The following is a 26,988-nucleotide window of genomic DNA, read 5'->3' on the forward strand; positions in this document are numbered from 1 at the left end:
CAGGGCCCCGCGCCCCACTCACACCCCAGAGGCCGGCTCGGAGTCATTGCGCAGGGCCCTCCGGGACCCCCTCTGCTAGCAGTGCTTCTCGCTCACAAGCGAGGCAGGCCAAGGCCACAGGCAGACTCCCTGAGAGCTAAGTACGAGACTTTGGGATCAGTCCAAGTTCAAGCTCCTGCTCTGCTCCTTCCAGCTGGTGGCTTTGGGTGAGTTTGCAATCTCTTTTGGCCTCTGTTTGCTCTTCTCTAAACCAGAGGCCTAAGACCTATGTCGAGCCCTGTGCAGACCCAGGGAGGTCCCGCGACACAAGTCTAGCACACGGTGACTGTTGGGCCAGGCTTGGCTATGGTCTTTGCTATTCAGCTGCCTAAGTGGGAGGCCCAGTGCATGTTTGCAGGGACTCTTTAAAGGACTCTGGGAACAGAAGAACCAAGAACTCACCCTCCCAGGCCGGGCCGATGGCTAAGAACCCATGGAGCCCGGTCCCTGCTGAGTTGGATGCAGATTCCTGCCAGCCATTCTCCTAGCATCCAGCTCACTTCAGAAGCCTGATGTGACCCCAGTTCCTCTAGAATCCCAAGAACCTCTGACAGCTGCCCCATCCCAGTGACTCACCCTCTAGAGCTGACAAAAGCCCCGCTGTTGCTTTGAGGCCAGCATCGCCTTTCAGAGCCACTTGTCATTCCCGGTCCCAACTGGGGCCCAGGATGACGCACTGGTCCAGCTGCTGTGGGCCCCCAGTGCACCACCACCCATCCCGCTCCCGTCCCGGCGTCCCCTCATCGCCAGAGAGCACGGGGGCACTCACGGGTGGAGAGGACCTCAGCGATGGAGCTGCTGCTGCCCACGAAAGATTCGCCAGTAAGTCCTCGCTCCCCACGGGGGCCTGTGTGAAGGACACAGGGTCACGTGAGCACCCTCTGCAGTGACCCCACCCTGCTTTCTGTCCAGAGGGCCTGGAACCATGCAGGGGTGATGGCCGGGGCCGGAGAGCCCACTGGAACATTCCTGTTTGCAGCCTTAAGAGCTGCGGAGCAACTGGACCACCTTTTCCTAAATCCATTTTTTGGTGTTTGGATAAATCACTCAACAGTGGCACAGTGATCGGGTCTGGTCACAAGAGGCATGACACCTATGAAATAGCCAAGCTTGACCCCGACTGGGGGCCACAGAGCCTTGGTCCCCTGTCTGGAAGACCCCTACCTTCTCAGAAACACAGGAAGAAGAACGGTGTTTCCCCTTGCAGTTGAGGCGTAGCGAGGCCCTTAGGGTAGCACCAGGTCACTCCCTCACCTCCCTTCCCCAAATGCAGTTCTGTCACCTCACTTAAAGATGGGGTCCCAAGTCCAGCCTGGGAAGGAAGCCTTCCCCACTGAGCCCACAGTCCTATGTTCTTGTGGGACGGACATACCTTGCTGTCCAGGGAGACCAGCTGGGCCCACAGGACCTAGAGATGAAGTTGGGAAGAAAAGGCTTTACCACACCTCTAAGGTTACAGTTCTAGGGTTCAGTTCTAGAAAGAACTGAAGAAAAGGCAGGTCCCTGGGGAGACACGTAGCTTCCTCCCAAGGCACAGTACAGCGGCCCAAAAAGGTCAGCTTGCTTCCTTGAGAGCAGTAAGCAATTTGAGACCAGCTCTGTGGTCCATCCTGTGAGAGTTCCTTTCCTGACCCCAGGGCTCTGCCACAGGCAGGGCTGCCCTCTCTGCCCCCCCCCACACCCCACTGTGGTTAGGGACTTCGCAGCGCCCTCAGTATCCTCCTCTCACAGGAGGGAGCGGATCAGAAGGCGGAGCCATACGTGCATTGGTTCTATTAAATCATCTACATCACTTACATGTAACACTTTTTAAATTAAAAAATAGCGGGGGGGGGGGGGACGCCTGGGTGGCTCAGTGGGTTAAGCCTCTGCCTTCGGCTCAGGTTATGATCTCAGGGTCCTGGGATTGAGCCCCACATCGGGCTCTCTGCTCAGCAGGGAGCCTGCTTCCCCCTCTCTCTCTGCCTGTTTATGTCTGTCAGAGAAATAAATAAAATCTAAAAAAAAAAAAAAAAATAGCTAGGGGCGCCTGGCTGGCTCAGTCGGGAAAGTATGTGACTCTTGATCTCAGGGTCATGAGTTCCAGCCCCACACTGGGTGTAGAGATTATTTAATTTATAACAAACAAACAAAAAAACCCCTTTATAAAAAATAGGTAACACAATCACAGGTATTTTGGAAAAATAGAAAAAAGTACCTATAATCCCTTAACCTGTAAGCATTTCATTTTCTTACAGCATCTTTTCTCATCTTGTAAAAACACAGGTGCAGCCTCAAAGGACACGTGCTTCTCAATAACGGCTCGAAGGCTTTGTTGTTGCACAGCGACCGAACTGTGGCTGGACAATGTGGAGAGGGTTTCTCCAGATTCCTAGCATTTTTGTTGCCCTTAATGCATTTTATCCAATTGTTTTCCAAAAGGCAACAAACTGAAGTCACACAGAAGCTCCAGAGGCGGAAGGACGAGGGCCAAGTTGTGCCTCTGATGCTTCTCAGCCGAGGGAGTCCTGGCCCCGCCCGAACCGCCACAGGTGTGTGGGGGCCTGGTGAAGCAAGGCCTGCGGGTACGTGGGGTACCTGCTAGGGTGTGATGGGCACTCACTAGGCTGGGCCAGAGGGGGCTTCATACTCTTCTTGGGGTTCAGGATTTGAGCCAACACTGCTGTCCTTCAATGCAACCTCAGAGGTGCATTGAAGAACAAGCAAGAAAACAACTGACCTGGGGCACCTGGAGGTCCTGGTGGTCCCATGGCTCCAGGAGGCCCCGGCGGGCCCGGGACAGTGATCGTCGATGACCCCTCTGAAAACCGAAAGCACATGAACAGGGACCTTCAGTCTTCTTGCTCAGAAGTAGTTGGCCCCAGCCAGCCTGTGGGCAGATCAGGCTGGGGCCTCCTGCCCCCACCCACCCCCGTGACCTCGACCCAAGAGCCCTCCCCCCAGCTGCCAGAAGCCCCGACTGGCACTGCCTGAGGAGGCCAAGGCAGAGCCAGGGCAGATGGCCAGGACATGAGAAGGAGGACCACCCTCCCGGGCCTGCCCACCTGAGGTCACGATCCTGCCTGGAGCTCCAGGTTCACCTGGGAGGGAAGGAAAAGGAGAACAGTTATTCCCAGGACCAATTGGTGGCTCCGTAAATCATTTCCAAGGCTTCTGATCGAGTGTGAAAGCCACTTCTGTGCCTCCCACCCTTAGGCTAAAGGCATTTTAATGACTCACAGGGGAGCTGGCAGGATGAGTTAAGCCCAAATCTCAGGGCCAGAAACCCTGAGGCCACATCAGGCTTCCAGGCCCACATGAGCTCTTGGGAGCAGCTGGGTCTCCGCGGAGGGACTTCCTCAGAGGCAGGAGAGTCTCCCTTTCCGCCAGGCCGGAGGGAAGGAGGCTGACGAGGAGTCATCCCCACTCCCAGGCCGGGCCTCTGGGGCTCTCCCTGGGAGCTGCCTCAGATGGAAGAGTCCCAAGAGGCCAAGGGACAGAGGCCGAGAGCCTGGGAGGGGCAGCCTGGTCCGTGCAGTGCCCCTCAGGATGCTAATTCCTGGGACAGTCGTCACAGGCTGTGCAGAGCAGACTGTGGCTGGTAACTCACGGGGCTTGAGAGAGCTCTTTCCTGCCTGTAGCTGAGAGGGTCGAAAACGCGAATGTGGGTAGAGGACTTCCAACAAAGGGGTTCAGGTTCCCACTTTCTCAACTTATGGACCACCGGACACTGCCTCCATGAGGCACCTCTCGGTACTAGAAATGGATGGACTCCAGGGAACCGAGTGAACAGAGTGGAGGACAGAAAAACCCTTCCCCTGGGAGCTCCTCGGGGGCCTCTTCTGTCATTTCCCATGATCTGTGGGCAAGCCCATGACCCGCACCATGATCGAGAGGAGGATGCCCCTTGGAAAGTAGAGCGTGGTTCTGTGCTTCCTATCTGCCATTCCCTGCAGTCAAGGTCAAGAGGAGAATCTGAAATCCCTCTTGGACAGGAAGTCAGAGGCCCTCGAGAAGAAGAGGGTGTCTGGGATCCTCAGAGATCCCCAATCCATGAATAGATCTATGGCCCCAGGTTAGTCTGCCTGGGATGCAGGAACCCAGCTGTTATCATTTTGGAATTACATTAATTTGTCCCAAATGAACTTCCTGGCCCAACTAGTCACTGGCAATAGTTTCTGGAAAGTAGTAATTTCATTCCTAGGGTCTCCCCAAGATGATAGTGACTGCTCATGTCCAAATAGCTCCACGGAATGTCAGGATTTGGGACAGGAAAAAGACAAAGGAAGAGAGACTTTATCCCTGGACTGGCTCGGGGCTGGTATCTAGGGGTTGCAGAACTGGACAACGGCAGAGGAGTGGAGCAGGCCAAGAGTGTCCCCTGCATGTGGGGTTACACGCTGGCTCTGGTCAGACCCCTGCAGAGGACGTCCTCCTCTTGGAACTTAGACCTTGCCCTCTGAGGGGCATCGAGGTGCTTCTCCCCTGCTAGAAAAGGTTGTGGGGTACATAGGTACACGGAGGCCTATGTGAATGAAAAGGACGAAGGAGTTCCCTGTCCCAGGGAAGGGTCACTCTGGGGGCCCAGCCCTAAGCCAGGGAGACAGAATATGAACAGGGATGTTTTAGAGGCAAAGCCAGGAGACGCAAAGGCTCTGAGAGGCAGCGCCCTTCCAGCTCCTGCTCCAACAACAGCCTGGAGATGCCTGGTGTGTCAGGCAGGGTGCAGGATGGAGGCAGGAGGTGTGAGTGCGGGCCTCGAGGATTCAGGACTCGGTGGATCTGAACGAAGGAGTCCCTGGCTCCCCAGTTGCACTGCCTTCTGCTAAAACCACTAGATGCCACTGTTGATCCAGATTCTGGCCAGAGAGGGGATCCCTCCTGCCCATCTCTCCCTTCCTGCAAAAATGACTAGTAAAAAGAATGAATTTCTGAACTAGAAAACCACTTACCTTTAGCTCCTGGTCGGCCAGGGGTACCAGGAAGTCCTGATGAGAGGAAAACAAGTCAGTGGGAATGCTTGAGGACCTGCAATTCCAGACCCCGGTGGCGGTAACAGCCATGGGGCTGTACCATGGCTCCATGGAGACCCCAACAGAGCCACCTGCCTTTGCCTTCTGCTTTAGTCTGGGGGCCCCTCAGGGACTCCTGCTCTGACCGCTTCTCCCACTCTGGGAAATGGGGCGGCCACTGGGCTTGAGGGAGGCAGAGGCCTGCAGATGCAGCTTTGGGGGATCCCAGTCAGTCTGGATTATGAGCCCCACTATAGTCTGCAAGGCAGCTATGGTCCCCACATTTCCCAGCCATGGAGGGGAGTAAGGGCTGGGCTGCTGCTTTCCGCCTTGCTTTGGTCTATTGAGCTCTACCAGGAAGCATGTGAAGGAGGCCCGTGCACTCAGCTTGTGGGGGGAGACCTGCCGCTTGATTTTACTTCACATCTTTACTTAATCTCCTTTAGGAGCTGGGGCTGGGCATGGTGACAACTTCTGAAATCCAAATGCCAGTGCAGCTGTAGAACAGACTGCCACTGAAGTTGTCCCAGGGACACTGGGCCTGTGCATGCAGGGAGCCCCCTATCCTACCCTGCCAGCGAGAGAGGGGGCCTCCATGGGGCCAGTGCAACTCCTGTGCCTGGGGCTTCCTCGGGGCTCCTGCAGCCCGCACCAGGCAGACCCAAGCGGCCCATGGTTTAACTTCACTTTTCCACAAGGGCTTTCTAGATTATTTTGTGTGTATTTATCCTTCCTCAGGTGTTTAAGACTCACAGTGAAAGGACCTGAACCAATCTGTGGGGGTCGGGGGGCCGCAGGGAGGAGAGGAAACCCCAAGGTGACTGGTGAGGCATTGGCCAAAAGCTGGAAGCAGGAGGCTGGGCAGAGGTCATCTGGAGGTGGGAGGGGCCCAGGACTCACCCTGAGGTCCTTGGGGTCCGGTGAGACCTATGGAGACGGAGGAGGGAGGGAGGGAGAGAGAGAGAGATGGATGAAGGGCTGAGGAGCCACAACCTCAGCAGAGGGAGGACAGACTCCAGGGTCCTCCCAGCACTGGACAAAGTGTTGTTTGGACTTTGCCATGACAGGACCATTGCTCCATCAGGCGATGGATCTTAGCCTGCTTGGGGTCACACACTTCGGCATCTGAGAGCCAAGAACCCAGCAAGCTGATATACTCATGCTGGCCCCCCAAGATTCCCTCCCTCGGTGCTCCCTATCTGAGCACCCACCGAAGGAGCCAGGCGGCCCCCCGGCCCGGAGTAGGCCCCTCGACTGAATGCTGCCCTGCCCTTGCAGCTCTCTTGGCTTGCTTTGGTCTGACCTCCTGTGACCTGGTGGCTCTTGCTCCTACTGGGCCTTGAGCAGAAACCCTAACAATGGCCCCTCTTCTCAGACTGCGGGGTATTTGGTGAGGGCCCAGGGATGGCCAGAGGGGGGAAGGACAGGGGTGCTCAGAGTAGCAGAGTATGGATGGAAATGGCCTTAAACTCTGCAATTTTTAAGACATTCCTTGTTCCTATCTAGAACTCATTTTCTGTTAATCTGTCAATTGTCCATCTCTGTTGTCCAGATCACCAGAGTTGGTACTGCGACAGCTGAGATGCTGGAGGGAAATGGGATAAGGCACACGCACTGGTGCATACACACATACACATGAGCACGCGTGCGCGCATGTGCACACACACACGCACACACACACACACACTCGGCTGCGGCTCCCTCTTCCCACTCTGTTACCTGGCTTTCCTGGGTCTCCAGAAGGCCCTTGTGGTCCTCGGGTTCCAGGCATCCCCATCAGACCTTGTTCACCTGCAGAGAGCATGAGCAACATCGAAAGGTTTTCCTTTTAGGAAAGCTGAAGCAGCCAGCATATCTGAGCCTCTGGTTTCTTGGGGTTTTACTGAGGAACTTGCTGGCAGGTAGAAAGGAGAAGGGGAGTAAGACTTAGGCCTTGCAGGGTCCACATGATGCGTGCCCTGCTGGCATGAGGATACGGGGGACTGGGCACGGCCTGGCAGGGACGTGGGCAGGGCAGGCCTGGCAGGGAGTGTGAGGAAAGCAGGACAGTGACCCACCTCTTGGACCCTGGTGTCCATCGGGGCCAGCGGGTCCTAGGAAAACAGAACCACAGCTCATCAGTTACCCTAGGGAGTGACTTAGGGCCTCCCTCCCTCAATTGCCCTGCAGCCCCTGCAGCCTCTCAGCGGCTGTCTCCCAGGTGAGAGCCCGTGTGGCCCCTCCCACAGCTGCCAACCAGGGAAGAAGCCTCATCTTTGGGACCCCTCTCTGGCTGCCCCTTTCTCCCTGGCCTCTTCCCCTCACCCAGGAATTGTGTATTTTCCTGCAGGGAACTCACAGGTCGGCAACTCCCTGTTGCATCCCCAGGGCCTGCGAGATCCCGCTCACACCAGATGCTCAGCGCATGTCTGCCTTGTTCACTCAAGGTCCTGGGAATCGAGGTCCTCCAAGCTCTCCTCTCCTCTGGGCATTACGCTAACCTCTGTCTGAAGGGGTGCCCTCCCCCTTCTCCCCTCTTCCCCAATCTTCGTCTGTCCTCACTCATGTTGCCTCTCCACGGAGTTTTCCGCGCTGACCACAACGCATCTTCCTTACTTCCTAAGGCCACAAGACATGGCCCTCCTCCCCCTCCGGCTGGAAGGAGACTTCTGCAGTGCTCTCCTAGCCCTCTGTACCTCCGGGCACCTGTCACCTTGTACGAGTTTGGTCTTCCCTCCTGGCAGGTAAAGCATCTGACCTGCCCCACACGGCAGCCTGCGGGCGTCCAGAGCTTTCTCACTTTATAACAAACGCCAAAATGAACACACCACAGCCCCATTGGTGGAGCTCAGACCCTTTTGGGACTTGGTGCTAAATGCCCCTCGGAGGGTCGGTGGCCAGCTTCCCCGTCCTGGTTGACAAGTACTTTGCTAAGCGTCGGAAGAATGCTTAAGCCCCGGATCTGGCCGGGATGCCCGCTCTGGAGGGCCGGGGCCTGCAATGCTGTGGGTCCCAGAGGACCTCGATACTCGTCTGTCCTCCCCAGTGGCCAGAGAGGCTTAGAGGCAGGGAGCAGCGTACATGGACCACTCACCCCCCAGCAGTGAGAAACCCAGAGCTGACTGCCCGGGCCCAGGAGCGACCTGCACACAGGCCCTCTGGAGGGGCCGGCAGACTGGGGAACAGGAGAGGCAGGTCCAGAAGCAGGCGCTCAGCTCTGCGGCCATGATGACCGGCAGGGCAGACCCATGGCATTGGTTCCTCTGAGACACTCACCGACCGCTCCTTTGGCTCCGGGCTCACCCACAGCACCAGGCAGGCCTCTCAAGCCTGGCTCACCTGCAAAGGAAACAGGCCAAGCTGCCTGGAGGCCTCCAAGAGACGCGTGCTAGACACCTACAGGACGCTCCTCTTTCCCCACCCTCCCCCAAGACCCCCATCTGCCCAGCCAGGGAGCTTGAGGTGACCGACAGGGTTGGGGACACAGCCTCTGCTTAGCGGCGATGGTCCGGGTCCCCACGTGGGTGTGGACGGGCCCAGAGCCATGCCGGGGCTGAAGCTTACTCCCCAGCCCCACACAACTGCCCCTGCAGCCAAAGCACCATTGCTCTGGGTTCCGTTTTCCATCATTCAAGGTGGCAGGAGGGTAAGTGGATGAGAGGCTCCCAAGCCTCTGCTACTTTGGGAAGAGTGTCATTGTCCCCGCAGGATCTCCCCCAAATCATCCAAGACAACCAGAAACTCCCTTTTCTGTTCCAAATGTTTTCCATCTGGACTACGCATACATTTTGATGCTGGCTTCCACTCCCTTCATTATTTTATCTTGTGTTCTTGTTTTTTGTTTTTTTTTTCTTAGATTACAGGTTTTCTGGAGATTTTTAGACAGAGATTCTGTCTCATGCTTCTGTGGTTCTTTCTGCCTCCAGGGCCCAATGGATTTGCTAGAAGTCTTTAATGGATCACAGCAGATGCCTGTGCAAGACTGACCTGTGAGGCCTCGGGGTCCTTTCTCTCCCTGGTCACCTGAAGCAAACACGGGGCAGGGCAGGGTGGCAGAAGCATTAGTCAGGAGCCAGGAAAACCCCCTCACTCAGTGGGACAGAATCCCAGCGTCGAGCAGTTCTGTGCCCACGAGCCTCGGTCAGGAGGATGATGGTGAGGACTGGGCACTGGTGAACCAAGGAGCAAGCCTGCCCTCCCCCCAGGGTCACCCACAGACCGCCCCCAGGCCTACTGGCACTCAAGTGGGTGCCACAGTTACGAGGAGAAGCAGAGTACAGGGCACATGCCTCAACCCCGTATCCCGGCCCCCTGTGGACCACCCGACCGCAGTGCTGTGACATGGTGGCTGTTTCCCCTCTTCCTGCCTCAGTGTCCCTAGGTGAAAGGCTGGGCTGCAATGTGCCCTCACACACACACACCCAGACTTTGAGGCAGGGGTCCCTTCTGAGCTCCTAGGAGTCAGGCAACAGGGCTGTCTGAGCAGCAGCAACGTACCTTTGGGTCCTGGTGACCCCAGAGGTCCTTTGTCGCCTGAAAAGATAATAGACAACTCTGTGTAAAGAGCCCTGGGGTGGGGAGGAGCAGTGACCAAGAAAGGGCAGGGTCTGTGTGTGCAGACAGGCTCTCCTGCCATCCTGACCTCCCCTCTGCTCACGTACCTGTCAGCCTACACCAGCCACTGGTCACAGCTGCCAGACCCTCCCGGCCCCCCAGACCTCCTCCTTGAGAGAGTGGCATCTACAGGGCGATGTCCCCTCCCCCTCCAGGTCCTCTCCCAAGCTTACCTTTGATACCAGGAAGTCCAACTTCCCCTCGGAGCCCTTGGGGACCTATTGGGCCTGCAAATGAAGGAAACCACACAGGCAGATGAGGGGGCCCAGCTCTGGGGCTGAAGGGTGTGCACACGGGCACAGACGTGCACACACAGGGGCACACGCACCCTGGGGCCACATTGGGGCTGCTTTCTCCGCAGATGCCTCCCCACATCCCTGCTCCCTCGTCCGGGGCCAGCTCCCAGCCCGTGTTACCAGGCCCCGGGTGGGGAGTGGGGCAGACACACACAGAGTGGGACCTGGGCAGAGACAATGGCCTATGGTATGGTGTGCACTGCGGCAGATTCCCGTGCGGCACAGAGGCACGGGCCCCCAGGGAGGAGGTGCAGGGACTCTGCTCCGGAGCAACAGGCGGGGACTGCCTGCTGCTGGAGCCGGGTCAGACCGGATCTCACTGGAACCACTGGCAGCCGGACCTCAGCTTCAGGGGATGCACGTACAGACGGGTCTCCTTCAGGCTCACTTTATAACTACCTCTTTTGCTCTAAAAAAGGTTTTTCCCTTAGGCATCCCTTTCCTTTCCCCAGAAAGAGCATCTATTTATATAAACAGCACACTGACCTGGGACACCCCGTGGGCCAGGAGAACCGCTGGAACCTGAGAAGGACAAGACAGCCACCATCAGGGGCAAGGCACAGGCCAGGGAGGTCCGACCCCATGGTGAAGGGTGGGGGGGGTGCTCACTCCCAGGTGACCCCACGTCAGTGGGTCTGAGGGTGACCCAAGTGCAAAGGTCTCCTTAGGGAGGCAGCTGCAGTTGGTGGGACCAGTCAGAGAAAAACGTCTGGGCCCGGGCAGCAGTAGGGAGGACAGTTGGCCACATGGGCGTCAAACTCAGAAGGCCCCGTTCGCCCTGAGTTGTCCACACATGTTGCTTCGGAACAAGTGTGTCTGGGCACAGTCAGGTGTGGAACTTGTCTGACTGTGGACTTCTTGGCCCACCCACCCAGTTAGGGGCCACATAAAGTAGCCACTGGAGAGAGATGGAAATATGGTCCCAAATTTCCATGAAGCCAAAAATACAACCCCAGTCCTGACCCCCAGAGACTGTTTTTCACGGGGACGCTCTTTGGGCCCACTGTCCTTGTGCAGGCCTGGGGCAACAGGTCCTGGATGCCAGCATCCCCGTGCCTGGACCTCCGTAATCTATCCTGGTCCTGGACGTGGCAAATCTGGGCACCCTCCTCGCACTTGACTTACCTTTGGGACCCACAGAACCTGGGACGCCAGGTGGGCCCTGAACACCAGGTTCACCAGCAGCCCCTGGGGAGAAAGGAGACGCCCTTCAGTTTGGTTGCCCACCCAGCCAGGCAGTGCCATTTGTGGGGGGGACACTTCCCAGGCTGCTGGTGGCCTCTGATCCATCGGATACCTCCTTGAGACCACGAATCTGCAAAACACCTTCAGTTTCTGCCCCCAGAGCCTTTATTCACATTGCACGAGGTCTGGCACCCAGCGGGTGTGCAGTAATTGTTGCCCGGTTGAACAATACTTTTAAGGGAAAGTCGAACTAAAACTAAAGCTTCTTGTTCATGCTCTTTTGGCGTTTTGAGCATTTCTGGTGTCTGTGCTTGGTTTCCCCTGACCAAAGCAGACTTGTGGTTAGGAATCTAATGTAAAATCTTCCCCACCTCCCCCAGGGCTGGGCCTGGGTCTCCTTCCCTGCCCAGTTCTAGCCACAGGAGGCCTTCATCCAGGCCCTGCTCTGCCCAGAGCCCTTCACCTCAGCCGTGACTCTGCTTCTCCCTGTGACCGTGTTCTTTGTGGATTCTACGCCCTACAGGTTCTTAGCTTCAACCCGAATGCACAGCCTGGCCCACCTCCCCCATGAGAGCACAGTTTTAGCAGGACCTGGCACAGAGCCCGGCTTGAGATGGGTGCTCAGCAAAAGCAAATGAAAGGAAGGAGGAAGGAGGAGCCTCTTACCTCTGTCACCTTTCTCTCCAAACCCAGGAGGCCCTGGTTCACCACGAGGTCCCATGGGGCCTTCTCGCCCTCTCTGGCCCATGGGTCCCTCCATGCCTGGCTCCCCTAAAGAAAGGACCAGCCATCTCAGAGTTCGGATCCAGTGCCATGGCTCAGAGCTCCAGCGGCAGCATCTCGCCGGCAGAACACCTGCCTGGAGCCTCCACCCGCTCTCCTGGCTTCTCCCCTTACCCCTGCAGCCCAGGCTCAACCCAGAAGCTAGAGTGACCCTTAGAAAATCCAAGTGGATCACAAGCCACTCCTGCCCCAAACCTGCAGACGGCTTCGTAACTCACTAGGAGGAAAAGCTCAGTGTTACCACACCCTCCCAGGCCCCACCCTGCCTCCGCCGGACCCTTAGTCTTCTGGTGGGCTCCAGCCAGGCCTCCCTCCTCCCCCCCACTCCTTGACCATGGCACACTCTTGCCCCAAGGCCAGGGGCAGTGTTTCCCCCAACTCCTCACCCCAGCTACCTCACCCCCTTCCAGTCTGCTCAAGTCTGTTCAAAGGGCACCTGCTTCTCAGTGAGGCCTTCTCTACAACCTTATTTAAATTTACCCCCTTGGCGCTCCCAGGGCCCTGTCTGGCTCTGTCTTCCCCATTTCACGATTCATGATCCATGCCCGACCCTGCTCTGTACTTCACTTATTTGTCAGGTCTGCAGACTTTCTCCCCAACCCAAAGATGAGCAGCTCCTGAAACATGGCCTGGCACTCGGCAGACACTTAATAAACAGCTACTGAATCAACGAATGAATAAGGAAACGAAAGAATGGGCAGAGGTTCTTACCCACACTGCCTTTTTGTCCCTTTGGTCCTTCTGGACCCGGGTGGCCCAAGAGCCCAGGGAGGCCTGTGGAAATACAAGACTACCTCAGCCCTGTTTTCCCCCTAGAACCAGAAGCCAGGGCTGAGCTGCCCACAACACCGGCCACGCCATCACAGGTTACGCACCTGGAGTCCCAGGGAGCCCTCGGTCGCCTGTGGGGACAGAGAGAAAAGTGAGAAGTCAGAGGACCTGTGCTCGCTACCTCAAAGAGCCACTAGTAGGACTAGTTGGTTTGCCAAATTTAGTAAATATACGGGACGCAGATAAACACTAAGTATGTTTGTAGCCTAAGTATATTCAACGCAATATTTGCGACATAGTGACAATGATTTCTCTGAAATTCAAATGTGACATCTTGTATTTCATGGGAACTGGAGAGTCGGGGACTCCAGGACCAGCTGTCTTCACATCCAGCATGCTCAGGAGCAGTGTGTGGCCTGCAAGCTGGAGCCTTCCAGAAGGGAGCTCATGCAGTGACCCAGGTGAGGGGTTGGGAGCATGGGGTCCGGAAGGGAAACGGAAGCCATCGGATAGAGGAACGCCCATTCCTGCACTGGGCTCTCTCTGGGAGGAGGTAAAGCTGGGGATGGAGGGCCACCCCGTCACCTTGAACAGTGGTTCTCAGAATGGACCAGGCTCCCCTGGCCTCAGAACCACCTGGGTGAGCAAGACCCTGGACTCCCAGCGCCACCCACACCTGCCAGATCCCAGGTTCTGGGGGCAGGGCCCGGCCTCTGCTGGCACTTCTCTCTCCTACACACTGAAGCTTACGAACCCCACTCTGCTAGATTAAGGGGTGCTGCTGCAGTCATTGGGTTTGGAAACCTCTTCCACCCATGGGCCTGTCCCACTGATTGTCAACCACTTTCCTGAAGAAATAGATACATTTCCTATGGCAGATGAATGTGTGTCACACAAGTTAGCCCACAATTGTTCCCCAACTAAGACGGTGGGGTCCCCTTTCCTGGGAGTATGTTCTGCCTCCTTGCTACACACTGCCCTTTCCCCGAAGGCGGGTGGTGTTGCCCCTGCTGGATTCCCCCACAGGACCCCCCTTTCTGATTGCTGGGAGTCACTTCTAGCCTCCCCTGGGAGCTGGCTGCCCGACCTGGGTCATCAGAATTAACTTGCGGGGAGGAGGGAGAGATCCAGTTCCACAGGATCTGATTCCTGGCAGGGCCCAGGAATCTGTATTTCTAGAAATCTCCCTAAGGATTATGTACAGTTCCAGGCCCTTGAGCTGCCCTTTGGAGCTGAGGGAGACGCAGGCCCTTGATACATTCAGGGTCCTTGTGGGGGGAGTTCCAAGAACCCGGAGGAGGGATGAGGAACAGTGATGCCCCAGAGACACAGAGCCCTGCTCTGTCACTAAACCCCCAAAAGCCCAAGGGTCTGCAGTCCCGACATGAGGAGAGTCGGCCAGGAAGACGGGATGCAGGAGCCAGAGCCTGGCTGACTGCCTTAAACCGGCCCTTACTAACATTCCGGGTCAAAAGCGCCACACTTGATTTACCTTTAGGGCCTGGACTTCCCATGTCACCTGAAATCAGACAGATAACGAGAAGTATGAGATGGGATGAGAACCCGAGGGCCGTTCTCAGCCCTCCCGACAGACACTGCAAGATCTTTCCACTACTCCTCCCTCAATCTGGAAAATTTCCAACCAGAAACCCCCATCCAAGGGCAGGAAAAGAGACCAGGGTCAAGGCCCAGTCTACCTAGTACCTTTCGGGCCGGGGCTTCCTCGGAGATTTCCTACAAGGGAAGGTACGCCTGGAGTTAGTGGCACATCCCGTGTGTGTCACATACATGCACACACACGGACACACACCAGGTGGGCTGTGGTGGGAACTAGCACCCAGACTCCAAGGGGTGCTGGCTGTGTGACCTGGGGCAGTCTCCTCACCGGGCCTCCAGGCCAACGTTCCCAGCAGTCAGATGGGATGGCAAGGCCAGTCCCCCTCCCCCGGGACCCAGCCCCCAGGTCCCAGCCTCTACCCCACCCCCCCGCAGGAGCAAACGAGGGGGAACAAGGATGCTCACCGCTTTCCTGCTCAGCCTTCAGCTTGTCCCTCACGAACAGCCAGAGCACCTCCTGACTGTGGTGGTCAAGTCCCAGGCCCCCGGCATCTGCTCCCACGCGGGGGGCGGTGCCCAGCAGCCGGTCCTTACTGGCGCGATCCATCTTCTGGTCGTAGAGCAGGACGTCGCCCCGGCCCTCCTCCAGCGCGGCCACCCGAGCCTTCAAAGCCCGCACCTCCTCAGCTGCAACGGGGGAGACAGGCTATCATGGGGCCTCCATGCGGCCCAAACTGGAGCTCTAGGGACATCGCGCTACAACCCCTACACACAGGGCACCTGTCGTGATGAACAGGGGGGTGGGGGGGTACACGTGACATGGCACTGGGGGTCGGCCTTGTCCTGTGCTGTGGTGAGGGCCCTCCTCCTCCTCGTCCTCCCACTCCTCCTCCCTGGGGGTGGGGGCAGGGGCCACACAGAGGCCCAGGCAGGGCATGCAGAAGGTGCGAAGCGGCTCTGGTAAGGCCTGGCCTGGTTCCTAAGAGCCGCCCTGTGCTTGCTTCACAGGCTGTTCTGCGGACAGAGGGCCCCCGGCTGGGAGCCACACCGGGACCCCAGTGGCCCGGAGCCCCATCAGCTCATCCACAGTAACAGGGTGTCCACACCCATCCTCTCCAATCCCTCTACCCTCCACACCCGGGACCTGCGAACTCCCGCCCTCCGCACGGGCAGTGGGGCCCCCTGCGGGCACGTACCCAGAGCGATGAGGCCGAAGAGCAGCCCCAGGAGCAGCAGCCAGGTGAGCAGCAGGCCCAGCAGCCACTTCCACCAGCTGCAGCAGGAGCCGCAGGGGCACCAGGCGGGCGCCGCCCCCCACGGGCCCCCGCCGCCCCCGCCGCCCCCGCCACCCCCACGGTGGTTGTAGTTGTGCATATCTGTGGAAGACAAAGGAAGGGTAAGGTGAATGCAGTAGACTCGTGCCCTCTTCCCTCCGAATTCTCTAGGTTTTGGAGACTTCCTAGGGGCTGAGCCAATGCTGGCCGGGGCTGCAAGGCCCTAAAGGAGAAGCCGGGCTGGAGGATGGAACACAGGCCCCGGCTGGTGAAGAGCACGCACCCGACCAGCCTGGCTGCGCGGGCCAGAGGGGGGCCCTGCTCCTCGGTTTCCTTTCTTATAAAATGGGGTTAAGAGCTTGCCTCCTTCTTAGGATGGTTATTGGATAAGGAGATAAGGCACTTAAGGTAGTTAGCACAGGACAGGGCACAAAGTTTAAAAATCCTGATGACGATCCCTGATTTCCTACCACCTCCTGCATTTGATTATGTCCAAACCCAAAGCCTTCCCATCTCCCCATCTCCGTTCGCACAGCTCCTTCTTCCTAATCCCTGCTGTGCCTGGAATTAAACTCAGGGTGGCCAGGAAGGTTTATGGGTTTTGTTTTTAGTGGAAAGGGTTTTTAGTGTCTAAAATAGGCTGATAACCCTTGACCTGCTTCTCTCTCAAAACTGTGGAAGCAAGTGAGCCAATGTAAAGGGCGGCAGGTGTGCAAGTGGTCTCCGTGGCCCTCGAGGCCCAGGTTGGGGGTTCTGGCTCCTGGCCTGCTGAGAGAACCTGGACTCTGGGTGGCAGTGCCCAAGGGCACACGCGGGGCCTCCTGCTGCAGCCCTGCTCCAGACCCCAGCCTGTGGCCCTGCCGTCCTCTACCCTGCCACCTTCCAGAATGATTTAGAGGTGCGGCGCCCGTGTGTCCCGGCTGTGAGGGGGCAGTCATCCTTCCGTTCATTACCACCAGCCCCATCAGCTCCTGTCCCCGCAGGACCTGCTGTTGTCACCCACCTGCGGAGGTGGCCTTGCCCTTGGTGGACACAGTCTTCACGTCTCCTGGAAGGCAAACGCCAAGAACACAGGTTTGGACCTGAGCTTTTGAACTGCAGGAGCCCACAGGACAGCCCGTGAGCTGACTGTGGGCAGAACCTGAAGGAACGATGCCATCCCAGCAGCAGGGACATTCACTCACTCAATCCTTGTTGATAACGTGTTTGCAACAATTCCATCGAGAAACACATGGCTTGACAAGCCATTAATGGTTGGTGGGAAAAGCAGGGTCTCAACCTTCTTGTGACCTTAAATCTTTCAAGCCAAGACACTTTTGGGGTTCCACGTTAGGGGCAACATTTGCATCCAAACGATCAAGGTGCTTGTGAGAAAGGACTCTTGATTTCTTGGTTCAGGGACTCGGAACACTTTCTTCACCTGGGGCAGGGGGCTGGAGGGCTAGTGCGTGAGCTCCCCCTGCCATCCAGCCACGAAGTGCTTGTAAGCACATGTGAAGTTTTTTGGGAAAACTGTTTACAGCTTTCTTCAGCTTCTGCAAAGCCTCTTTTAGCTCCACAGCCCCATTTCCACCCTAAAATGTAAGTCTTCAAAGTGAGCATTTCCTTAGAATAGGGCCTGCTAAAGACTGTAATGGATTGCATTTGCATTTTGAAAAGATGTTCTAGGGCCCAACTCTCCTCTTTCTTTACTGACCTCCCTGTAATCAGTGATCTGGGGATAGTCTACAGGGCCCAGCGCATGCAGAGAAATGCAGTTAGCTGGGAGAGAACCCAAGTATTTGGAAAGAAAAAAAAAAAACAAAAACGTAGCAAGTGCTTTGCGAAGCATTTTCTAGTAGTTCTGAAAATTATGGGATAGGGAATAAGCAGAGAAAAACAATCCTGCCAGAGACGGCAGACGCACCCTGGGAAGGCGTCTGCTGTAGTCACATGTGTGTGCGCACACATGCACATGCACATGCACACACAGCCCGAGACCACTGCAGATTTGCAGGAATACAGCCTCTGATTCAGCAGGTCTGGGCCAGGGCCCGGCACTCTGCATTTCCAACAGGTTCCTGGGTGGCGCCCGTCCTGCGGGTCCAGAGGCTGCATTCTGAGCAGCGAGATGTCAGAGGATAAAAAGATGAGAGGTAGACGTCTAGATAAAAGTCAGAGGGACAGTCTCCGATTTCCTCTCACCATTAGCTTCTGATACCAGGCAGGTGTCAGCCGTGTAGGCAGCTTGCTTCTCTTTCTTGAGGGTGTCATCTGAAAAAGACGCTGTGAACACCACCCAGGATCACCCAGGGTATTCTGTGCTCCTGCCCCACCCACCCCAGAGCTGCTCCTGGGTGGACACCGGGGTAGGAAGAGGGCCCAGCTTCCCTGAGTTCATCTCCCACATCTGGGTTTGTGCTTAGGCTTCCGTTGCCCAAAGACCCCTCAGGGAGTATTTTACCAGAACTTTCCTGAATGTTAATCTACATTCAAGGCAGAACCTGGAACACCCTATTCAGACAGGCATTTTTCATTTGAATGGGGTGACTGTGGCTTTCTTATTAAAATGTCTCCTACAGGGTCTGCCTTTCTTGGGAAACCTGCCTAGAGTGGGCCCCCTCGTACTTGCAGCGATGCTGGCTGGGGAGGCAGTGAAGACCTTCCCGCTGTCCTTAGTCATGATCAGCAGCTCCATCTCCTTCTTGGCTGGCGTGTTGTCTTTCTCCAGAATCAGGAATTTACAGTCCTTGTGCAGAACATCATCACTCTGGACATTTGTGGTGCAGGCTGGAAAGGAGAGGAGCCAGCAAGGAGGAGGACAAGGGAGAGAGAAGAAACGAGAAGAGGAAGGCAGAGGACAAGAGGAGCGGGGAAGGAAAGAGAGGGATCAGCGGGTATGCCCAAAGGCCGGTTCTCGCCAACAGCGGTCACTAAGACCCTCCTGGGGACCCAAAGCACCTCCCCTGCCTGGCTGGGCCTGGCCATCAGAAGTCAATGCCAGAAATGCTGGGCGGCTGACCTCTAATGCTACCTCCCCACCTGGATGTTACAGGATCTTTAGTGAAAGGGCCACAGTCCCCTGGTCTCTCAGGCACTTCTTTAATTAATGTGGCAGGTTCATGTCTAGCCTTCAGCCTCCAGGGTTCCCGTCCTGGGTTGGCGGGAGCTCTTCCTGACCACCTGATCTAACAAGCATACACTCCTGTCTCTAGCAAGCCACCTATTTCTTCCAGTGGGTGTTATTTTTTCTCATCCTCTCCTGTACTTGGTCTCCTGGTCTATCGGCCTCCTCCACTGGGTGGTCAGCCTGGTGAGGGTGGGAATCTAGTCTGCCTTGTTCACGGCTCTGCTCAGTCACGGAGAATAGCGTCTCATACAAAGCAGGTACTCAAGTCTTTTTTGAATCAACCAATTGTTGAATGGAAGGAAGCAATGGGATCAGTTCTTTGTCGAGCAAAGAACCCACCAGCTGCAGTGAGCCCAAGTTGATGAAGATCGTAGTGGAAATGTGTGCGGACCTCCTGATGGGCTCCCTGGTTCTTACAATGGGGAACATACAACAGGAGCAGGCTGGGGGCTTGCAGACATGGGTGGGGACTGAGGCACAAATGCCTGACCCTAGGCGGGTGTGGAGGATGGAGCTCCCCGCCCCACCCCTTGGACGGGAAGGCCAAGGTAGGGCCAGGGGCACAGCTGCCTCTGCTCTGTCATGGCAACCGGGAGGCCTCAGGGTGAGTCATGTTTGCAGACCTCGGACCAGCAGTGGGTTCTCTCTCCTCTCATATAGCAGGTGTCCCCGCGGAGCACAAGCTGCCCTCAGCAGACAGAGATCATGCTTACCGGCAGAGGTGGACACACCAGTGCTCACAACGCCAGGGCTCTGGGGCACGTTCTTCTTCACACCGTACGCTGCAAGAAAGAAACCACTGAGTGAGCAGGCCAGTGTGGGAGGGTGGCTCCTTGAGGCTCAGAAGTAGTCTGACCAGCCCTAGCAGCCCGGCAGCCTCCCCAGGTGAGGAGAGCACAGAATAAATAAAATGGACAATAATAAGGAAGACAACTCTCTCTAGTCACAGGGGCGGCAGTGAATTTAGATGAACTTTCCTTGGTCTAATCCTCATCCTTTTAGGTCTGTTCCAAAATTCCTCCTCCTCCATGAAGTCCTCCTAGGATTCCTTCCCTTCAGAACACCTATAACCTTAACACCTGCTCTGCATACCTGGATGCATGTTGTCTTACAGGATGCCCGGTTGTTTCACATGTATTAGACTCTCTACTCCAAGTAAACAGTAAGCAAGTTGAGGGCAAAGGTTAAGGGTCACACCTCTTCTGCTCCCTGTGCCCAGGCCTTCACAGGGGCTACACCAGAAAAATCACCCAGGTGATCAATGTACAGTGACGGGGACCATCAGAAACAGCAGTGAGACAGGGATATACAGGGGACATGCCACAGCACAGGGTCCCCTGTGGTTTCCCTCCTGTCTGAGCCTGCACGTGACAGAAGTTGGCACCTCCAGGTTGGGAGGCGGGGAAATGCTGACTGATTTTTGGAGATATTTTGGTCCCTCCAGTTTGGCTGCTGAAAGGGAAGACTGTGAGTTACAGCTGCTGAGAGGGGTCACTGCCGGGGCCTGGAGCGCCAGCCTCGGCTACAGACCTGTGGAGGCGGTGGCCGTGCCGTGGGACAGGGCGGACGAGCTGGGTGCCAGGTTGTTCTGCATGCCAAACACTGTGAAAGCAATTGAGGGCAGATGAGCGCAGGTGGCGGGGGGGGGGGGTCCCCTTAGCTTGAGGCAGCCCCCAGAGCCCCCGAATCACTTCCACGATGAAGGCCTTCACAAGGGACAGATTACCCGGCATTCTCAGTTCTTACATTGTGAGGGACAGAGGGATCCCCACCATAGGCCAAATGCTCTCAGCACTGGGTCCTGAGCTACCCTGCGTAGTGAGTGCACACAACTGAATGGTGGTCACTTTCATGGGGTCTGAACAAGGTCGCTGTATCCCAGGACATTTAAAAATATTCCAGGGGTCCAGACACCTGGGTGGCCCCATCAGTTAAGTGTCTTGACTCTCGATCTCAGCTCAGGTCTATTGGGCTCCTCATTGGGTGGGGAGCCAACTTAATATCCCAGGGAGTCTGTGTTTGCTGGGGGATCCTGGGGCACCCTGGGGCACGGTGGGGAACTGTGGGCATAGGACGCAGATGCAGAGGGGCTGAGAGGGCTGACCTGGCATGCCCCTGGTTTTCCCTTGAACACTTCCTCCTCGAGACTCAAACACTTAAAATTCCCCTGGCTCCCATTAGGATTTCAGAGGCTGGTTGTTGGTCTTTAAATAATGATCAGGAGCTCAATCTTCCTGGGGTAAGAGCTTCTCTTATTTCATCATCTCTAGTGTTTGGGGCACAGATCCTGGATCCCAGATCGGCCCCCTTCCTCAGTCAGGACTTGGAAAAGCAGAAGGGCAAAGGCAGAAGGAATGAAGTGTGAACCTGGTGTCTTCTGGGTTTGGTGGGGCTCTTGAAACAAGAGTGCTACATTCGCACTTGTGGGCGTACCAGCCAGCTAAATAAAGAAGGCCCACGTCGTTATATTTACTAATCACAGTAACAGAGAGGGAAGGCAGAAGCCGTTAAAAAAAAAAAAAAAAAAAAGAAAAAACAAGATGTGGCCGGTAACATATACATAATGTGTGGTTATGACATACGTGGAAACAGAGTGAACGTGTATTCCTTTAAAATGGTCATGTTTGCATTGGAAACTAAGCAGTAACATTGGTTGAGCCCCCAATGACCTACAGTATTTACGAGAAGATCTGAAGTAAGATCCTTCTAACGTAACAATACTTTCCACCTGAAAAATGTCCAGAGCACTGACTCAGCCCTTTTTCTTCCATCTCTCCACTGCTCACAGAGGAGAAAGGGACCAGCACAGGACAAGCAAGTAGGTGAGGCCTCTGGCCCCTCTACCTTAGGCCTTGCCCTTGGGGGCTGAGCTCCACCTTTGACCGTGGGCGGGCACCCTTGGGCCCTGCGTCTGCGTCCCCGTGCACACTGAGGCAAGTTTTCATGCTCAGGGGCGGAGAGGACATTTCTGCAGAAACCACAGTTTTCCTCAACAGGAGCGAGCATCCTAATGTTTTAAGCAAACATTCTGAAAAAGGCCATGCAAGCTGGCGAGCACTGACCTGAGGAGCAGGTGCTGACCCCGGGGTGCAGCGTGGGAGAGCAGGATGCCATGTTATTTGGAACTCCGAAGACTGCAGGGGAGGAGGAAGGTCGGTGAGAGGGGCGTTGGGCCCAGAACTGCGGGGGGGTGGGCACATAGAAGCCGGGGAAGGAAGGGCCGGGCTGCATTTTGAGCTTTTGTTACATTTCTGATTATACGAAATCATGGACTCTTGCCTTGCAGCAGAGAACCAATTTGTCTGTGGTGAGCCTTGGGTCCTAGCCAAGGGATGGTCCTCGGATGGTCAGGTCTCGAGTGGACATGGGGTCCAGCCAGAGCCCCTCTTGTTAGTCGCCACATTGCAGAAAAGGCATCTGAAGCCCAGAGAAGTTAACTGACGTACTCAAGGTCACAGTTTATCCAGTTTATGCAGAGGGCAACGAGGCTCCTCAGATCTGTTTTTCATGTTGTTTCTCATGACCCTTTTTTCTGACACTGTGCTAGACAGTCTTTCTCATATGGAACCCATCAAAAGAAACACCCGGAGACTGAACTAAGCTGGGAAAATCATGGGACGCCGGGCCACGGAAAGCCCCTCAGGGAAGCTGCGGAGAGGGCCAATACCAGAGGGGTCCCTCAGCTCCAGTAAAGGTGCAAGGTACCCAGCAGTGGGAGGGGAAGTGCCCCGTACCACATACCCGATCCCGCAGAATAGGCGTTGGTGTTGAGGAGGGACGAGCTCTGGGTTGTCACGTTGTTGTGGTAGGTCCCCATGGAGGACCCCGCTGGCAAGGTGGAAGACCACATGTGGGAGGGAAGGTTGGCGTCCAAGATGGTGGCATCATAGGTGCCGGACACTGGAATCACACAGGCAGGCCGCATCCCCGTGAGAGACCAGTCGGTGCTCCGTGCGAGATAACCCAGGCAGGCCGGTGTAGCCCAGCTGGGTTTAGCCCGGAAGGTCCCATGTCCGGGAACTCCCTCAGTCCAGGGAAGCTGGCCAGCCTACTTCCATCCGAAACCCTGGAGCTGGTGAACACTTGGTCTCTCGTGTTAGAAATTCTTGTTGGCTCTTGGCGAAATTTGAAGTAGGTCAGTTTTGCTTTGGAGTTTTCCCCATTTTTCCAAGAGGCCCTCCCCACCTCCTGGGGTGCTGGTGACCAATGGTCTCTCCCGTCTGTTGCTGATTCCACCTTCACAGACACCCAGGAACAGCAAATCCCACACAGACCTCCAGGCAGAGGGCACGCACAGACAGCAAAGGCCTGGGTCTGTGGCCATACGCGCTCAGGGCAGTCTTCCCTGGTAAGACCCTGTCAACTTTCCTATATGCCCACCAGACCTGGGGCCACTCTGCCCCCGGGAGGGGGCTTTGGTGCTCCTGCACATCTGAAGCAGTTCTGCCTCCTCACTATACTGGGGGAGCCGGCCAGGCAACCATGCACACTGGCCCAAGGTTTGTCTTATATTTACATAAGAGACAGGTCACGATCTCAAGGGATTTTTCTTCTTCTCAGGAGTCAAAGACCGAAAGCTCTACATCACAGCACACCTGGCTCCTTCTCTCCTCTCCCTCTGAGGATCTGCTTATTCATGTCTCTGCACCCCCCTACAGAACCTGCCTGGCACTCAGTAGGCATGTGAACTCAGAGGGTTCCGCAACACTCCTCCTATCTGACTACCATCTCCTGGTTATCGGTCTGATTTCCCCCAGAGGCCACCCCCCCTCCACGAGGGGCAGTATCTCCTCTCTCTGCTGCTTCTCCTCAGTGCCTGGTACTTGGCATAGAGGAGGCAAAGGATAGTCACTGAATAAATGAAGGGAAACACTACAAGGGTCCCCAGGAGTCTTTACTTGGGGAACATGGCCAACACATTCCCAAGGGAGGTCAAGAATGTCCCGGGAGAGACTCTCTAGGATGTAGAGCCCAGCCCCATGCTCCCGGGACGGTGGGGCAGACAGCGTGCAGCCCACATGGTCACGCAGCACAAAGCATGAAGGCGCAGTACCTTGTGAGGTCTTTGCCACCCCCCCAGAAGGCCTGCTGGGGTGGCTGAGCTCCTGGGCCAGGCCAACTCTGCCACCTGGCTCGCTTCCCTCCATGGCAGCCGGAGCCACGGGACTTACCCGACTGGGAGCTCGCTGTCACCATTTTGGTCTCCACTGTGCCTTTCTTGGGGATCGGGAGGGTGTTGGAGGAGTTCCGGGTGGGGCTCACGCTTGCTGATCGGCTCCCCTTGAGCAAACGCTTAACATCATCCAATTCTGTCCCTGTAAGGTGATGCCCACATTTTCCATTAGGCCCAGGGTTCTTTCCCCAGCCCAGCTGCAGCGGGAAGGACATTAACGGTATCTGGAATACGATGGGGGATGGCACCTGCTTCACACGCCGGGATATTTTTGGTCAGCACTGTAATTTTCGCATTTTGTCAATTTATAGCACATATTAAGCTGATACTTTGTAATATTAATGCCTCATAAATACAGTGCCTCCACGGGGAGGTCCTCAGTATATATTTCCTAATTAGACCTCACCAGGCACCATGGGGAGAATTCTGTGGCTGGAAGACCGTACTCCTAGACTGCCAGACTTGGGGATTTATGCGCAGGGCAGTGAGAACCGGATCCCTGGAAACAGACTGTTCAACAGTGAGCTCATCCCCTGCCAGGACACCCCACATGTTGGGTCGCTGACCTTGTATGCTCTAGGGGGCCACCAGGAACCCGAGGCCCCTAACTCCTTGACAATATGCTGCTTTTGTGGGAGTTGCAGTCCATGTGGCCACTGTGACCTGTAGCTAGCTCAGTGAGGGATGCAAGCCCCCCGTGCCTCCCAACAGGGCAAGTTAAGAGAGAAGGGAGGCACCATGCGAGGGCAGCGTGTAACAGACAGTTTGCACACAACGTGTGTTGGAGGACTTCCCAGGCACCCCCTTCCCTGAAAGCTCCAACCTTGGCTCAGCCCCGCCCAGCCTAGAAGGATGCTGGGGGGGACAGCACGGGACCCCTTGGCCCAGGGCATGGAATGCTCTGGGCCGGCCCCTGTCTAATTCCTGGGCCAACCAACCTGGCTCTTTCTCCTCCTACTCTTTGTACTTGGCTCCCATCCTACTAGTTGGGTTCATTTCAAGATGTCAAATCGCCTATCACAAGAACAGGAGTCTAACAGTCGATGGACAGGGGCTGGGGAATCCCAGACATGCGAAATAAAGTTCAAACTCTCCCACTCCGCTTATTTGGGACTCTTCTCCCACCTTAAGTACTCTATCGGGTCCCCTCCTATTCCTTTTCCTTGGGCCACATGGAACATTCCTCCAGTGTCTGAATAGATGTTCCCCAAATGTCTGATGCCGGCTTATCCCACGGAGCCCTTGGTTTCCTTTCAAGTGACCCTGACCCTGGAGGTTTCTTTGGCTCCCTGCTCCTTCAGCTCCCGGAGAGGCAACGGTGGGTTGGTTTTCTATCTCCCCTTCAGCAGCAGGGAACAGGAGTTATTCAGCTCCTGACCCGCCCCTAGTCTAGGGTCCCTCTCACAGAAGGCCCTTCAACACGTTTTATGATCAAGTGACCACACACACATGCACGCACACCATGGTGACCCTGGATTCCTGGATCCTTTGTTTGCAGACAGTGAACACTTACATCGGGTAGATGGGGACGCGCTCTGCAGTCGAACCCGGATTTCGCTCTCTACAGGGGAGGAGAAGGAGAAGGTGTAAGTGAAGGAGCTTGGATCACGGAGCCGGACCTTGAGCTCTGAGCAGCGGAAAGAAATGTGGGCTGCTCGGAGCTCTGTCCTGGGAACAGGAAACGTAAGAGTGCCCAGAACGAGTGCTGCTTAAAAGGAGGGGTCCTCTCCCCACACCCCAAGCTGCCCACTGCACACCTCCCGGCACCTGGAGATGCTCTCATCAGATAGCAGGCTGAGGGAGAGGCTCCATCACCATCAGCAATGACCAGCCCCCTTCCAGGGACCTGTATCCCAGCTACTCTGAACCACTCTGTTCTCCTGCCTCCCGGGTCTCTGATGCCTGAGGGAGAATTCTAAAACCCATACCGTTTCCTTAACCACTTGGGCCTCGTCTGGGCAGGAAAGGGTGGTTTCACATTCTGTTAGCTTCAGGTGGACCACTGACATCTTTCAACTATTAGCCTTCAACCTGGGTGGTTGGTGTGTTCCTAACTTTATAATTACTGATGCAATAAGGCCCCTGGAAGTCTAGAGTGATTAGAGAGAGCTCCAGGGCCTGTGCAGAATTCTGCATTTAGCACAGCGTGGACACACTGCTCCTCCCCACCCTCACCAGATCCATCCAGGCCAGCTCTCCCCAGGACCCCATTTCCCTCCTAGAGCCTTATCTGTGGGCAGACGTGCAGAGTGCAAGACTGTCACGGAGCCCTCTGTCCCCTAGAATAATTTGAAAGAGACGGACTTTCGTTCCTTTCTCACTACATAAAGGCAATTATAGTGGATCTTGTTAAAGTCAACCAGGGGACTCCAAGTGAAACCTTGGCACACCAGAGGTGGCGCCAGCATCTTTGTAACCCACAGCAGGACAAATTAGTCCCCAGGTGGTTACTGGGTGTTTGTACCCTTGCTTTCCCTTCCATGTTAGATCAGGGCCCCAAACTACCCTTCCCATCCTGATGGGGCCTGCGGAAGAGTCCGAGGACGCAGTAGACTCCCTGAAAGCAGGAGCCACGCCTTATTTATGCTTCTCTACTCCTCCCATTTTCTGGCTCAGGTCTGGACACACATGTTAGATGCTCAGAAAAAACTTGTTGAATGAACTGCAATGACCCCAGCCACAGAGCTCACCTCGGGTCTGGCTCCTTCCTCTGGTTGAAGAAGATGCTGAGGAACAAAGAAAAGTAATCTTACGCATCGAAGAGGTGGCACACTAGATATTTTTGACCTTGAAGGAGATCTATTTGAGTGGGGGAAGAGACTGTTTTCTTTGTGCCTTTACATCCAGATGGGATATGGAAGCCTTCCTCTAGGTCTCTACTAACACTGAGTAAAGTCTTCGTAAAGGACTCCAAATGGACTGTCTTGCCCTGCCTTCTTCCTGGAGGTCAAGCCCTGGGCACCCCACCTCCTCTTTGGGTTCCCTTCTTTGGGACCTGCCCCAGCCCCTTTGTACGGCCAGCTGGGCTTCAGGACGAGATGATGGAACTTATCCACATGGAGGCCACCATCTGGCTTCTCTAGTTCAATCACAGGCCCCACAGTGAACCCAAACCACCTGCGTTCGATGGTGGATGCTTAGTAAGGATGAGCCCGCAGCTACAGGCAGAGCGAGTTCCGCCAGGCTCCACGAATTCAGGGCGTCAGCTAAATCGATG

General features: G+C 55.9%; 1 protein-coding gene across 1 annotated transcript in view; it reads right to left on the reverse strand.

The window, feature by feature from the left end:
* Positions 1–26,988, reverse strand: part of COL17A1 (collagen type XVII alpha 1 chain) — a 52,050-nt gene that overhangs the window by 9,199 nt on the left and 15,863 nt on the right. Inside the window, exons 7-37 of the mRNA XM_044240450.1 lie at positions 26,462–26,497; positions 25,285–25,332; positions 23,770–23,913; positions 22,340–22,498; positions 21,661–21,732; positions 20,129–20,200; positions 19,312–19,380; positions 18,097–18,258; positions 17,674–17,754; positions 16,493–16,537; positions 15,412–15,591; positions 14,681–14,902; positions 14,363–14,392; positions 14,151–14,177; positions 12,763–12,789; positions 12,599–12,661; positions 11,771–11,875; positions 11,045–11,107; positions 10,406–10,441; positions 9,797–9,850; positions 9,507–9,542; positions 8,997–9,032; positions 8,286–8,348; positions 7,088–7,123; positions 6,750–6,821; positions 5,931–5,957; positions 4,971–5,006; positions 3,084–3,119; positions 2,759–2,839; positions 1,412–1,447; positions 809–886 (exon numbers count right to left, since the gene is read on the reverse strand). Coding sequence (XP_044096385.1) covers positions 809–886; positions 1,412–1,447; positions 2,759–2,839; positions 3,084–3,119; positions 4,971–5,006; positions 5,931–5,957; positions 6,750–6,821; positions 7,088–7,123; positions 8,286–8,348; positions 8,997–9,032; positions 9,507–9,542; positions 9,797–9,850; positions 10,406–10,441; positions 11,045–11,107; positions 11,771–11,875; positions 12,599–12,661; positions 12,763–12,789; positions 14,151–14,177; positions 14,363–14,392; positions 14,681–14,902; positions 15,412–15,591; positions 16,493–16,537; positions 17,674–17,754; positions 18,097–18,258; positions 19,312–19,380; positions 20,129–20,200; positions 21,661–21,732; positions 22,340–22,498; positions 23,770–23,913; positions 25,285–25,332; positions 26,462–26,497 — 2,232 coding nt within the window. The remainder of the gene's footprint in view (positions 1–808; positions 887–1,411; positions 1,448–2,758; positions 2,840–3,083; positions 3,120–4,970; positions 5,007–5,930; positions 5,958–6,749; positions 6,822–7,087; positions 7,124–8,285; positions 8,349–8,996; positions 9,033–9,506; positions 9,543–9,796; positions 9,851–10,405; positions 10,442–11,044; positions 11,108–11,770; positions 11,876–12,598; positions 12,662–12,762; positions 12,790–14,150; positions 14,178–14,362; positions 14,393–14,680; positions 14,903–15,411; positions 15,592–16,492; positions 16,538–17,673; positions 17,755–18,096; positions 18,259–19,311; positions 19,381–20,128; positions 20,201–21,660; positions 21,733–22,339; positions 22,499–23,769; positions 23,914–25,284; positions 25,333–26,461; positions 26,498–26,988) is intronic.

This window comes from Neovison vison, chromosome 2 (assembly GCF_020171115.1).
Source record: "Neovison vison isolate M4711 chromosome 2, ASM_NN_V1, whole genome shotgun sequence".
In the NCBI taxonomy this organism is placed as follows: domain Eukaryota; kingdom Metazoa; phylum Chordata; class Mammalia; order Carnivora; family Mustelidae; genus Neogale; species Neogale vison.